Here is a 16043-nt window from a genome sequence, read left to right as displayed (position 1 = left end):
AGAACAAACTAAAGATATTAAAGATTGTGCGGCCAATACATTACAAAAATTACATCTTTTTTGGAAATCAGATATTAGCTTTTCTGAATACATACTTGGTCAATTTGTTGAAGATATAGTTGCATATGGAGATGAGTTATCCCAGCCTTCAAGTGGACGTAATACACCTGTTCAAGATGCTCCTTCAACACCCTCTGATTGTATTAAACGCATATCTGGATTATTGAGGTATTCAATACTGTTATGAAAAGTCTATCTGGAGCATTAAAGGCTTTTCAATTTTTAACAGAATGTTTAAAAATTTTTGAAAACTATTGATCAGGTGGTCAGAGTACAAATCAATCTTGAATTTATACAATGTGCCAATGAAAGTCTGCATTTATTATTGTCTTCTTTGAGATCTAAAGTGCTGTCAAGCTCTGTTGAAGGAATATGTGAACTTATTAAATCAGAGTTGTCTTTATGTTCAGAATTCGATGTGGCAACAATTATGTCACTTTTGGCTATGATTTCTCAAACTATAAAAGAAGTGTCGGCTAGTTTGCCTGTTGCTTTAATTGATGTTATTCTGGGATATGATTCTGTAATACTATCTTTACGCTTGGCTCAACCAACAAAAATACAAAATGCTATTGTGCATGTGTATCAAAACATATTGGCATTAAGAAATATCCCTTTACTACAAAGGCATATAAATATATGCTGGATGATCTATATATGGCATTTAAAATTATTACAAATGGTGCTATCAGTTTAATAAATGATAACCAAAGTAAGAAAGTTTACACAGTATATGAATCAAAAACTAATAATTCTTTTTTATTTGAGATGTTTATCAGAATTAGCTAATGCTAGCAATTCTATCATAGCAATGTGGGCATTGCAGCCTAGTATCTTGGACTTATTAGCTCTAAAAGCGCAGCCATTCCACGAGACATGGTATGAGCATCATTCTGTACAATATTCAATATTATATTTACTTCATGCGCATAGTAAGAAAAATAACAATTTTGTTGGCTCCAGCCATTTAACAATATGCAGTCAGAAACGCGCCAATGCTTATAATATGTTAGGTATAACAAATGATTGAAGATGAAACAAGTCCCACATCTGGTCATTATAGTATAATCATGAATATTTTGTCTAAAGCTTTAGAAACATCATTACCAAATGAAACTTTAGAATTAATATTGGATTGGAGTCGAGAATTTTTTATTCACTCTGAGAACTTTGTTTCTACTTTAATCATGAATGAAGATTTTGTGGGACTCTTACAGAAACTGATAAAATGTGGTGCATCTATTGATAACAGCATAACTTCAAAAGTTCACGCATGTCTTATGGCTATTTTTAAAATGCCTGATATAAAATGGCCCATTATCATATATAAATCATTATGTGACTTATGTGCTTTGCATATTTGCAATAACTCCGTAGATATTCGAATGAAATATACTTCTTTATTATTTTTACTTCCTGTCACAGTTACTTTAGACTGCCTACCAAATCCAAAAACATTTCAAAAGATCGATCTCAGTTGATAAAATCAATACAGAAATGGAATTTTCAAAGTGGTTTATGTGGCGAAATGCTTCCATTGTATTTCAAAACCTTCATGAACTATATGTTAAATGGTAAAATAGAAGAAAATCAATGGCTGCTTGAAATTTTTCAATTGAGCTGGCCTTTAAGACAAGGCAATGCTAAGTTATTTAAAAACCTTGCTCTATGTGATAATCGACCGCTAGTGCTGTGGTCACAGTGGGAATCTGCTCAATTATGCATTGCTAATAAATTAAGAACACCTTTAGGAAAGCCACAGGATACTTTCATGAGCATAGAGGGTGCTATCAAAATCTTGGCAAGGGTATTTACAACAATTGATGAAACTCATAGAAGCTTTGATAATATAATGGAGTTGATTGAAGAGCAGAAACGAATCAGGTTTTATTAGGTTTTATGGAACAGCTTGAAAAGGCAATTTATAATGCCGTTGAAGGCACTGCTATGGCATTACCACAACATGAGAAATCTGTAAAAACTTTTTTCCGAACAAATGCTTCTACTTGTAGGGAATGGTTATCTAGGATACGTTGTGCAGTAATGGTTGTTGGGCTGCATGGTATGTCGATGCCAATATGCATTAGGCAAGGTGAAGCGTTATTACATGAAATAACACTTTCTGGTAATTATGAAAAAGTCGAATTTGAAAGAGTCATAATAAATTTGTTACAAGTTTAGTTTTTGCTAATGAAGCTGCAGCTATTTTCGGTTTATACAGTTGGATCAAACAAAATGTGGGAAAGAAGTTGAACTGGCTGAAATTTGTTGCTGAGGAAGCAAATGGAAAATATGAAGATGCACTAGAAGGATATCTACAATTAACATCAGAGGATGAATTCAAAAATTATGATAATCAACTTATTAGCTTTATCTGTGATCGTATTAATGGTTGTTATGTGAAATTAGGGTTCTGGAGAGATTTATGTAATTGGAAAAAAATTGAACAGAATTTGTGGGAAGAGCGTAATATGAAAAATCCAATGGTTATACCCTTTAATCAGTTTTCTGTTGAAGAAGCTACTGCACTATACCTTTTTGAAGATAATGATTTATCATACATGGAACATTTATCGAATTGGGATTGCATAGAAGTTAATGAACAAAATAAATTGAAACATTCAGAGTGTTCTTACAGTAAAATACTTTCTAAAACTGAAAATACTCTTTTGAATATTGCACTAAAAATTACTTCCAATAAAGAATTAGTGAACTGCCCTACTGGTATATTCCATGCTATAAGAACTGCTGAAGGTTGTATTCAAGAAAGCATTCGAGACCCCCCTTCAGAATATCTCACTCAAGCTTTGCTTCTACAAAATGTGTCATATGGTTTGCAAGAACTTTTGCGAAATAATACATCAGTTTTCAAAATTGTTCCGTTTGATAACAGGCACAGCTCAACGCTTCTGAATAAAGTATTATGGTGGACTGAATTTTTTAATTCATTGAATGGTAGCTTCACTGAAGAAGTTGTAAATCTTAGATTAGAAACTGTTGCTGCAGCAAGACGAGAAGGAAATTTCAAGCTTTCTAAAAAACTGTTACAGAAACATTTCTTATCATCAAATGACTTTACTTTTACGAATGGAAACTTAGGAAATGTTACAGATTTTATTATCAATAATTCAATTCAAATTGATGCTACTAAAATATGGACAATAGAAAATTCCAGGGCCATATCTGAAACTGCTAAACTTCTTCATGCTACATCAGAAAATAGAGAATTAGCAATTCAATTAGCTGCAGGAGCTTCATTAGGAATTTGTCAAAAGCTTGTTTCAACTAATGAAAATGCGCACACATTAAAAGAAAGATCATCAAGAATTTTACTTACTTTGGCTAAGTGGATACAATTGCAAACAGATAAACTTTTGACAACGGATTTGACAGCACCTCTTACTCGTTTAGTGACTGCTTTGCCAGATATAGGGGCTGAAAGCAATAATTTACATGATCGAGTTGTTCCTATATTGGATGGTGCTGTAGGAAAACTACTGAAGAGCGCAGTAAGGCAATGCCCAGAATTGGCAAAGGCATGGAATGCGTTAGGAAATTGGTCTTACAGATGGGGCAGGAAAATGATAGAATTAGGAACAACCAGTCTTTCTGATTCTGATAAAGCGGAAGTTAAATCTGTGATGCCTTCTGATATTGACATAAAGCAAATGGAAAGAATTATAAATATTCTAACTCAGACCAGATCCATAGTTGATGAAGAAGACATTGACACAAATGTTATTAATACCAGTGATATGATCGAAGCTCAATTAATGGATGTTCCTTGTTTGAGTGATATGTCACGGGAAAATATTCTAGTGTTAGTGAATATTTGGAAGCAGTCACAAAAAAGAATGTATGGATATTATGAGTTAGCTGCTGATGCTTATTTCAGGTAAATATTATAAATTGTTTAATTTAATTAAACTTAATTAAAATTAAGAATTAATTGTTTAGTCTAATTGCATTAATTAAATTAAATCAAATAGAATTGATGATATATATATATATATATATATATATATATATATATATAAATAGTGGGAAAACTCTCACACTTCCTTTTCCCGGAATCGAGTTGGTGTTTAACTCAGCTCACAGGCCTGCCTTAGGGCAGTACTACCCATATATCCGTATATATTAGTTATGATAGATAACAATTTGGTGATGCCTTTTTATTTATAGATATCTCCAACTATCAGCAGCAAATAATAATGAACAAAGTTGTGCTTCTGTTAGCGCTACTTTAAGACTTTTACGGTTAATAGTAAAACATGCTATGGGATTGCAGGTAAAATTTCAATTATACATATAGTTAAGATATGTGTCCTGTTACTGATCTAAATGATTATTTTGATTGGATGTTACTACTGTACTTTTTAATAGGGGGTGTTGGAATCAGGTTTAGCAGTAACGCCCACAAAACCATGGAAAGCTATCACACCTCAATTATTCTCCAGATTGGATCATCCAGAAACTTATGTTCGCAAAAGACTATCTGAATTGTTATGTCGAGTTGCTGAAGATTCCCCACAACTTATTACATTTCCGGCAGTTGTAGGTGCATCTCAGGTATTCAAAAATGTCATATATTGTCATTTTGCACCAAAACAATATGAATTTTTTTTTAATAATTCAGATCTAGATTCAATGTTTTATAAATATGTGAATAATATATCAAATTACAAATAAAGTTTTACTTACATTTCTAGGTTCAAAAGTTAGATGTGACAGATTTATCCATGCGTTCTGAAGTCTATAATGATGATATAGATGATAATGATTGCATATCCACTGCTGAACAAATGGAAGACGTCGAGCAGGATGCAACCTTGAACTTTTGTTTTGCAAGTATGGTTGATACATTATCAAATCAAGCGCCTGAAACTGTTCAGCAAGTACAATTGTTGGTATCAGAGTTACGTAGAATTACACTTTTGTGGGATGAATTATGGTTAATGTCATTGGCACAATTAAATGGTGAGTTTGCAAGACGTATATCTCAGTTAGAGAATGAACTCAGCAGATTGAAGAAGAATGAAAATTTGGATGAATCAGAAAAAGAAAGAATCGTGACAGAAAAATATAGAATTATTATGAAACAATTGCTATTTGTTTTGGAGCAATTGCACAATGCTACTTCAAAGACTCCGGAAACACCAAATGAAGAACAATTTCAAGAAAGGTATAATGTTAAAGCTTTTTTTTAAAAAATTATACTGATAGCAAGTAAATAGTAACAAAGTCTATTTGATGATTTTATTTTTAATAAATTAAATCAAATTTAATTCAACATTACCGAATTCTCAGAAAATATATGAATTGCAATCTTTTATATTAGTTTGTGAAATAAATTTTTAGCTAAATTATCTCTCTTTTATTTTTAGATATTTATCTTCCATTGAAAATATATTGGAGAATTTAAGACAACCAGTAGATATTTCAAAATCATATCAAGGTTTTTGGGCACCAATTAAAAATTTGCAGAACAGTTTGCAACAACGTTCTCACAAGAAAACTTCATACAATCTGAAAATGTCAGAAATTAGTCCGGCTTTATATAATTTGAAGAACACTGTAATTTCTATGCCTGGATTACAAAGCAAAAATCCTGTGACCATTGTTGCCATTGAGAATATGGTTTCTGTTCTACCAACCAAAACCAAACCTAAAAAATTGATATTCTATGGTAGTAATGGCAAAAAGTATACATATTTATTCAAAGGAGTTGAAGATTTACATTTAGATGAAAGGATCATGCAGTTCTTATCAATAGCTAATACAATGATGTCTAGAAAAGATTCTGCCCAAACATATCGAGCAAGGTAGGTGTAATTTATGTATTTGTTTATATAAATTTAAATTTAATTATTGATTGAACGACTGGCTTAAAAAAATGAACTTAATGTTTTACCTACCTACCTCTCTCTCTTTCTCTCTATTATATATATATATATATATATATATATATATATATAATGTGTGTCACCAAAATAAATTGTGCAGTTTATATTTAATTTTTGATTTGTAATACATATGCATTGTTCTTTTCCAGGCACTACTCTGTAATTCCTTTAGGAACAAGATCTGGTCTAATCAGTTGGGTGGATGAAGTAACTCCTATTTTTGGTTTATACAAACGATGGCAGCAACGCGAATTATTGAATTTAACAAAAAATAACACTGGCAACAATGAAAATAAAACTTCTGCAGTTCTAAGACCAACAGAATTATTCTACAATAAATTAAACCCCTTGCTGAGGGAAAAGGGTATAAAGAGCACAGCAAATCGGAAAGAATGGCCATTGGATGTTTTGAAGCAAGTCTTGAAAGAGTTGAGTGCAGACACACCTGATGATCTACTGAGCAAGGAAATTTGGTGCTGCAGTCAAAGTGCTGCGCAATGGAGACAGGCTCAGTTGAGTTATGCCAGAAGTGTAGCTGTTATGAGTGTTATTGGGTAAGTTTTGATGAGATATTAATATAACTACATATTTTTTATTTTTACATTTGTATAATCAACGATTGATATAATTCAATTATATATTGGTTACATTTTTTACAAATAAAATGTTTTTTATTTTGATTCAATTCTGAAAAATACGGATGCGTGGAATTATATTTTATTAAGTGTACTTATTTGTTATATTTTTCTTGATTTGGTCTGATTGAATATATATTTATTGCAGGTATATCATAGGCCTTGGTGATAGACATTTGGATAATATTTTAGTAGAATTAGGAACTGGTGAAGTAGTACATATTGATTATAATGTTTGCTTTGAAAAGGGACGTACACTCAGAGTTCCTGAAAAAGTACCATTCAGGATGACACCAAACTTGAAAAAAGCACTTGGGGTTACAGGAATTGAGGTAAGTGATTATTTAATTTTTAATTATGGATTTGGTTAGTTTAGCTGAAACTTAGTGAAAATTATTTCACTGGCATTTTCTAGTAAAATAACTATAACTAACTTACATATCAGTCTTAGTGATATATTTATGTGTATGGATTAAATTAGAAATTATATGAAAAGAATCTTTTTAGAATTATTTTTGTAATTTTTAAATTGTTGTACGATCTGAGAAGTATGAAAAATAACACTGAAACTATGATGCAACAACAATAGCAACAACAGAGAGCTATAATGTATCTCAGGGTCATAGTATATTTTAGTATTTGGGCTATAGTAATTAGAATCAATGTTGGTTTCTTCATTCTTTTATTTACAAGAATAATACTGCAGCTTAATACTTTCTATATTTTTACAACATAATATTCCTAAAATATATTCAAAATCTGACATTATTTCTCGCAATTAGCATTAGATTATTGCAATACTAAAGTTCACCTATTTTTACAAAGAAATCACATGACAAATTTAAAATATCACAATATATATGCACTTCATACTTATTCAATTAATTCATAATAATTATTAGATTCATCTTGAAAGTACATGCATCATAAACTATCTTCTCTCACCATCTTTTTAGTGCTATCATTATTATTGTTTTGGAATTTTGTTGGATAGCAAATATCAGATGGCAAATTTTAAGTCGTTCACTTTAGTTCTATTTATTAATTTATTTATATGCTAAATTCCAGTAGTTTACCTCGGGAAACCATACAAAATACCATAAAAATTTAATAATTTCAACAAATAAAACAACATCCACATCATAATCACAATTATTAATTGATTTTATATTTCCTTAATTGTGTAACTGTTTAATCGAATATTAAACAATTTCATTTGTTACATTTTCTGCACTATTCGAATTATCATTCTCATAGGCTGTATTAACTGAACATATTTCTAGAACCACGCAATCTCCGCTGCTTTGCGTCAAATTAGTTTCTAAGTCAGTATCTAAGCCTGCATTATTTTGCACCATTATTTGCAAACGAACTCGCTCGCCCAGAGCTCTATGGGCTGAACTTCTGTTATTCAAACTATCAGTTACGGATTCATAAGCACTGTCTCTTTCAGCATCATTGCATTTTTCCCTTTGTCCGTTTATATCTATATCCGTGGTACTATTTTGCCTGGATTGCAGAAATCCGTTCTGCCTAGTTGCATCACCTTGTCTTGAATTGTGAACCTCATTTTGCTTACAATTTCCTAACACGTTGTCTTGAAGAGAATGTAATCTTGATTCGTTCGTCATTCTGCGTTCTTGAATTATATTCTGTTGATTCTGCTGCTGTCTTTGTTGTTCAACTAAGTCTGGATTTCGACAGCGTATGAGTTGAGCAAACGCTCTTCGGAAGTTTGAATTCTTCCAAGCATATATTAAAGGATTTAGACCTGAGTTTGATATCGCCAAACTGAAAGCTGCCTTGTAAACTGTAGGTGATGACTCGTTGTGGCATGTGAACGCTTGGGCACACGCAACCACGAAAAATGGTAACCAGCATACGGAAAAAGAACCTAGGATTAATAGTACCACCTGCGAAAAATTTCCCTATTAAATAGAAATTAAGAGTGATTTACTTAAATTTAAAAATACAAAAGTTCGAATTTAATTATTTTTAGATATTATTAAAATAACAAATTTATTTATCTTTATAAACCTAAAAATTTAAAGTTACGTAGTTACTGATTTTTAAAATTACCTAGTAATGTAATACAAATCGTAAATTGAATAAATATTAATACCTTCAGGAAATTAATTTCCTTTGTTTAATATAAATAATTATAGACAATTTCACCTGAACTGATTTCCAATCTGATGGTGTACCATTATGGGCAGTTGCTCTTAATCTTCTAGCATGCCCTGCAGCTTCTCTCCAAATTCTCCAATATACTACTAACATCACCATCCATATTAACGAAAACGATGGTGTTATGACTCCTACAGAAAGTCATTTGATTATATTATATATTACCTTATACTTACAATTAGTAATGAATTCTATATACCTGCAATGAAATAAGTGGGCAATACTTCTGCGAGTTCACATGCTCTTGCTGACGCCCAATTATTCCAATAAAGAGGCATGGAGCATATTATGAGACCCATCAGCCATCCCAAGCCCAATATTGATCGGGCCACGGTTTTTGTCATGTATCTGTAAATGAATACATATAGTCGAAATTATTAAAAACAAAGTAACTTCTATACGAAATATGGCCCTTCATCCCACACTACATAAATATAACAAAATTCTTCGCATGCATTCATTTTATATCGAAAGTTGTTGTGTCTAATTACGAATTCTGGTTTGCTAAAATAATTGAATATTCCTCTAATTTCCAACTTTTATTTGTTGTGATTTGTGGTCACTAATAAACAAATGTTTTTATCTTGTATATTTTTTCCTGATTTGAAATATATTGTTTTAACATTAATAATTATTTTTCTATACTCTTTGTTACGAATTGTAATTATTTTAGAGTTGTTGTATGATAACAATATAATATACATTTAGTATGTTATTTGCATTTAGTGTCGAAAAGTACAAATTTGTAATCTTCTAATATTTGTTTTATTTTCCAAGAATTTTCAACGCGGAACTTAAGAATGTTATTTATTTTATATTTATTTGTCTCATTATTTAATACAAGGCATGTCATGAATGAATTTTTACGCCCCGTCATTATAAATAAAATAATCGAATATTATTTCAACTAATGATTTTATCAAATGAGTTAGTCATTGACTTATTCATGCACATGACGTATATATCAACATAATGAAAGAATGTCGCATCCAGCAATATTTATGCAATTTATGTCGCATCGATCCATCTCCCTTGTTTAGAGAACATTTCGGTATTCATAATCAAATCATTTTGAGACTTCTTTCACATGACTAATTCTACAGTTCAGTACATTGCGTTAATGAAAATATTTACTTTCTGAATATGTTATGATTATTTAAGGAATTTAGTACAAAATTCTAGAATTATTTTATTGCAAAATTCTAAAAATAATTCTTAATTCAAGCTGATCTTATTCGAAGATATTATCAGAAAATATTAGTGTTTGCGGCAATTATATATGTGCTTATTATTAGAATATTTTCAAAATTGTAAAATTGTTTTGTAAACTATTTGTACCTCGGCACGTTTGTTAATAATCAAGAAAAAAGCACTTAAAAAGCCTGTATACATCGCCATTAGTTTCTTCAGATTTATGCAAAAATTAGACTGAGTTTTACACATAAAATACTTTTTTTCAATATAATTTAATAAATCTTTTTACTTATGATAGATTTTGCTTATGTTTTTAAATTTAATGCACTGGAAATAACATTGCATATCTGAAATAACTTTTTTTGGGTGAAATTTTTATTCGTACTTCTCTATCGGGGTTACAAGTATAAATCCATAGTATTTATTCGTAATCAATTATAAGTAGTAGCATCGGTTTATAATTTATATTCTAAATACTGGATGTGTTTTATAAATCTGTTTTAAAACGAATAGTATTAATCAAAACATCTATATTCATCAAAACATTTTTGAATTCGTTTTATGGCAAACAAGCGCCTAATAGACTGTTATTTATACAGTTTATTCATTCATTAGTCATCATCCTAAAACTTATTCAATTTCTTATTTTCTGTGATAATATACTAATTAAAATTTAACCCTTTTCACTCGTATGTCGCCGCTCCGGCGGCAAAATTCATATAAATTTCGGAATTTGCGAGTGGAAAGTGTTAATTACTAAATTCAATTCATTCTAAACTGACCTTCCATAATGTAACGGATGTACAATAGCGATATATCTGTCCACTGCAATAGCAATCAAATTCCAAATGGATAGGCAACATCCCAATGTGATAAGTACGAATCTGAGTAGACACCACGCCTTATCTTTACCCAGATCGCTTCCGACATAGAAGGCTAAGTGGTAAGGTAAAGTCATACCTACAATCAGGTCGGAAACCGCCAAACTCAGTACGAACTGGTTTGATATTGCACTTCGTAGTCGCCGACTTAGACGTAGTGCTAATATTGTCAGGGTATTGCCAGATAGAATTGTTAGCATCAGAAAACCATCTGTCATCGACCAGAATATATAATTGGATTGCACGGTAAATGGATGAAGAATCTGAAAAAAATAGCATATTTTAAGTGTGATCTCTATATTTAACACATGAAATCGAATGAAAGGGTGAAGTGGGAAATATTCTTTTTAAAGGGTTGTTTCGTGCCGAAGTTGATATTGTAACATGCTTAGCATTTGGAAAGTGGTATGTATCGAAGGTGTATTGACACATAATTTGACGTGGAAACTTAACAAAAAAAGTGGCATTTAGCCTTAAGGCAAGTTTCATGAACTTTCCGAAATGTGTAAGAATTGACTTAATTAATCGAATTTATAATTTAGTGTTTAGATTAAATTCTCAACTGTTTATTTCAAAAATAAAGTTATCACTTATAATTAAATCTAAGCATTGCGATTTCGAATAGAATTTTCTCAAACACATTTAATTATTGTAGCTTATTTTGATGAATTTTTAACATTAAACAAATCGTCGTAACATTTTAGTACGTTTTGATATCTATTGCCAAAAAAGGTTCATAAAAATTGGCAAAAAAAATTTTCAACAGTTAATTTCAAGAAAACGGCTCGGTAGATTTTTACCCAAAACTAATCAATATCATTCCCAATCAATCTTTTGAAAAGTTTTTGATTTTTTAAAATCGATTCAGAATTGAAAGCTAAAACGTGGACAAAATAAATTTCACTTTTCTGCTATTTAGAAAGAAACGGCTCAGCCGATCGTCGCACAAAACTGAGAAAAGATAATCTACATCGAAATACATCTATTGGCTTTTAAATTTTAGAAATCGTTTTTAAGCAAACGTCGAAGAAAGTTCTAATTTTGATAAACGCCAAATTAACGATTCCAATTTTTGCAAACATTGACGAATTTTTAAATTTAGTCGACATGTGGTAGGGCCGTAATATTTTAGTATGATCCATAAGGCTTTAGTATCTACCGTCAAAAAAAAAACTCATGAAAATTGTCGAAAAAAAATGTTTTAACACTTCATTACAAGAAAAGAAACGTTTAGAAAACTTAAAATTAGCGATCGGATTTTTTATGAAAACATAAACTTCTCCTTCGTAAAAAAATAAAAAATGCCCATATATAAAATTTAATGCTTTTTATATAAATTTTAACAATATGCAAATGAGAAATGTTAATTGCTATTTGTTATACTTTGCAATTTTTTGAATACAATTGCAATACATTAACACGGCTTATTTTTAGTCTAGAGCTGTATTTACTGCAAAGCTTTTATTTTTAATTTTATGTTAATAAATTAGTTTTGGTCTCTTAGTTGTTTTTTTTATTCTTATGCACAATAATATAAAGGCAAAACTTGTGAAAAAATAAGCTGTAATACTGGAATTAAGTGCAATCAATAAATTGAAGTTATAATTCAATTTAGTTTAATTATAGTTGAAGATCCAATACAAGTTTCAATTTAAAAACTTAATCTGAAATTTGCGAATGAATTACTTATAAGCTGGTAACATCACATGTATATTACGACGTACGTGTACTATCAACAAGTTGCCAAACGCTCGCAAAACTTTATCAAAAAATGATTTAGCAGACGATTAGTAATAATAATACTATCCCCAGATTATACATCGATAAATATCTATATTAAGAATCGCGCAACAGACGTAATAATCGCATAATCCACTTATTCATCGGTGGATATATCGATGTTGGAAAATTATTAGAAAAGGGATTGAAATTCACGGATAAGCTCACTCTTGTATATTAGCTTTCACTTACCCTAAAAATAAGATAAGAAGATAAGAACCTTCGATGAATGGATTTGATTAAGTCGCTTACGTGATTTATTTTAGAAAATAAGGTAACAAGTCTATTTATAAATCTTATTGTACTTTGTCGATAATTAACGACTGGCGTTTTAATAATGTTTTTGCTATTTTTCTTGCGAGGAATTATCTTGAATTATGATAGGAGGGAACACCATATTTTAAAACTAGTCGCATACGGCATAATGCCTTAGAAAATTTCAAGATTTTTTATTCATTTAAAAATAAATATTATAAAAACAAGTGATTAATTGACAAAAACTCTTAACTCGTAATTTTCATTCAAAGTTTTAAACATAATAGCAAAAGGTTAACATTTGAATGTTTTTAGAAATCATGTACTATTTCACTGTATATCTCACAAATATTTTTATCGTTGAAAATGATTGATTAATGAATATTATTAAAATGGATAAATAGTGTTATTAATATTTTATTATTATGAATCAATATTATAGAAACTCTATGGCTCAAAAATATTTTTATCGTTGAAAATGATGACTAAAAGGACGAACGGTGTTATTGAAATTTTATTATTGTAAATCAGTAATTGATAATTTGAGTTTTTATAATAACTGATTATAGAAACTCTGTCCCGCACATATTTTTTATCATTGAAAATGGTTGATTATTGAAATTGGCGAATGGTGTTATTAAAATTTGTAATGAAGTACTACGTGTGTGCAATTGTTTATAATAATTCACTACATGGGATGGACGTTAGAGGATGTCAGGAGGTCTTGAAAATGCTCTGTTCGTTTTTATAAACAAAACTTTAATTACAATTAGTGCTCGAAATATTCCAAAAGCTCAATTGTTTATAAAATCGTATTTGTATTTTTTATCACTGTGGGAATAAAAACTATTTGTTAAATTTCGTTAAGCATTGCGCGACGATCATCTGATCCGTTTCTTCATGATTAGCATGTCAGTACAATACTTTTTGTCAACGTTTTCGAAAATTTAAAAAATTTTCAAAAGTTAAAGGATAATTAGTTCTTGGTAAAAAAAATCTTAACTGACTTTGGAATTTCAAAAACTTTTGAAACGATAAGGGTTAATAAGTAAAGATCGGCCTGGCCTGGCTTTTTAATTGTTAATTTTTTATGACGATGTTAATGAAACTTTGCATAGCACTAAAGTTCATGGTATTAACTAATATTCTAGAGTATTCATTAAGATTTGGAATAATTAGCCGCGTCAAAATTTCAAAATTTTGTTAAAACAAGTTAAATTAAGACAAAAACAAAAATTCCTTAGATTTTGGAATAACGTCCCGCTTTTCGGTCACTACAATAAGCGCGTATTCATACATTTTGTATGTTTGGCTTTGCACAAAAAATTGTAGAATATTTTTCTATATTGTTCCTAATCTAAACTCTACAGATCATGATCTCTACAGATTAATATATTGGTTTCTTATAGATTATGTATGAATGAAATATGACAATTTACACATAAAGTAAATGCAACTTGCTTAAGGCATAATGCCACCAACGCCTATTTGAAATTTAATTGTTTTTTTTTTTTAATTTATTAAGAAATTCTGATTTAAATTATTTATGTTTTGTATTTTTAACTTCCCGTAGGGTAAGTTATTGTAATCGTCCAAAAATTGAAATCAAAAATTTTTACATTTATTCACGTTTTGAAAGTTTCTGAACATTTTGGCATACCTAAAAAAAACAAATGGATATGTGTGTGTGTGAGTGTTTATGTATATGGACGAAAAACTGTATGCATACAGTTTTTCGTCCGCGTTTTCGGGAGCACAGATCTACCGATTTGAATGGTTAAAAAAACATTCAATTTCTATTGATAGGGAGATGTGCTGATTAGTTTTTGGCAAAGGCAGGTCCAGTGGTTTCGGAGATACAGAGCAAAGAGTGCAGAAAATAGAAATCGTTTTTGAGAGAACGGAGCATCAGATTTGAATGATTCAAAAAACTTTCTGCTTGTGTTGACGAAATGATTGATTTTGAGAAAAACTTTTTCTTTATTTCCAAAAAAAAAATTATTGAATAACGAAAATAATAAGAATTTTAATTTTTTTTCTATCTAAAGTTGTAAAGCTTAATTATATACTTCAAATAAATAATTTTAACTTAGCATTTCAGTTTATATAATTTTTATAAATATTATACAATGTCCTTCATTTTAAATTCGATTGAAAGTTATGTTTATTTATTTTTCTGTAAACTTATTTGAGTTACAGTGGCTATAATAATCTATTTGAAATTACTTAATATTCTTCGAATTTTTCATTACGATACGGGAAGTTCCAGCAATTTGCCTTAAGGCATGATGCCATACACCACTAGTTTCATTTTAAAATGATGGAAGGGTACACTGAATTGTGATAAATTGAGATTCTTAGTAGCCAAACAGTTTATGTGTGATAGTACAAATGGCTTATTTAGAGTCAATTTTGCGTTAGGTTTCAAGTTTAAAATAATTTATAAATATTTTATTTAATCTTTCGTCTAGAGTAGTGTAAGTGCTTAATAACACACTTATTATATATTGAACGTTTTTTATTGCGACTTAGGTAATTATTTTTTGCATAAATTATTTACTAGCGGTAATTATCATGGGATAAGATAGTTAGGATTATTCCAATCATTTGTTTTAACCCACCTGTGGCTCATACGCGATCAAAGTACTGTTATGTATTCCGTCTTGTTCCATGATTATCTAATATATTTTTTTCGTAAATACTAAGTTTGTCACATCCATGATGAAGCCAGAATTATTTACACAATTTGCACTGATGCGGAAAGTTGACACTATATTGTCTTCATGTTAATTATTCTAAATACTTAGGTAATTTCACAAGCGTTTATCTATTTGCAATGTTGTTGGATTTGTTTGCTGTTCACATTGTAAATTAAAATTTTCTGAATATATTTATATGTTTCAACACTACACTTCATTGTCTTGTTCATGTTTTATCAGTTATTAAGCAGTTTTGTAATTATGGCACTCTTAAATGCTAATTATATATAATACTTGATTTTTACATTTATTTAAATACACTAACATTCTAATCAAGTTATGCTTGATTAAATATTATTCAAATCTAATGGCACGCGTGGTCCGAAACAGCGATTATAATTCAACTCATCCATTGTATTTTTTTATTGTATTCGACCGCGATCACGC

The 16043-nt window shown here is 29.9% G+C and overlaps 1 protein-coding gene and 1 pseudogene across 1 annotated transcript; one reads left to right on the top strand and one right to left on the bottom strand.

Moving 5' to 3' along the window:
• Nucleotides 1-16043, top strand: part of LOC113388061 — a 48000-nt pseudogene that overhangs the window by 5774 nt on the left and 26183 nt on the right.
• Nucleotides 7804-15569, bottom strand: LOC113387867 (histamine H2 receptor-like). Its single transcript, XM_026625255.1, has 5 exons — nucleotides 15519-15569; nucleotides 10765-11126; nucleotides 8988-9136; nucleotides 8777-8919; nucleotides 7804-8514 (listed from the first exon to the last, which is right to left on the bottom strand). The coding sequence occupies exons 1-5, from the start codon at nucleotides 15567-15569 to the stop codon at nucleotides 7804-7806; spliced, it is 1416 nt and encodes a 471-aa protein (XP_026481040.1).

This window comes from Ctenocephalides felis, unplaced genomic scaffold (assembly GCF_003426905.1).
Source record: "Ctenocephalides felis isolate EL2017-DRISC unplaced genomic scaffold, ASM342690v1 CF-g0.4_SCAFFOLD_03572, whole genome shotgun sequence".
NCBI classification, from domain to species: Eukaryota; Metazoa; Arthropoda; class Insecta; order Siphonaptera; family Pulicidae; genus Ctenocephalides; species Ctenocephalides felis.
The sequence above is the reverse complement of the archived record's forward strand: the minus strand, read 5'-3'. Positions and strand labels throughout refer to the sequence as shown.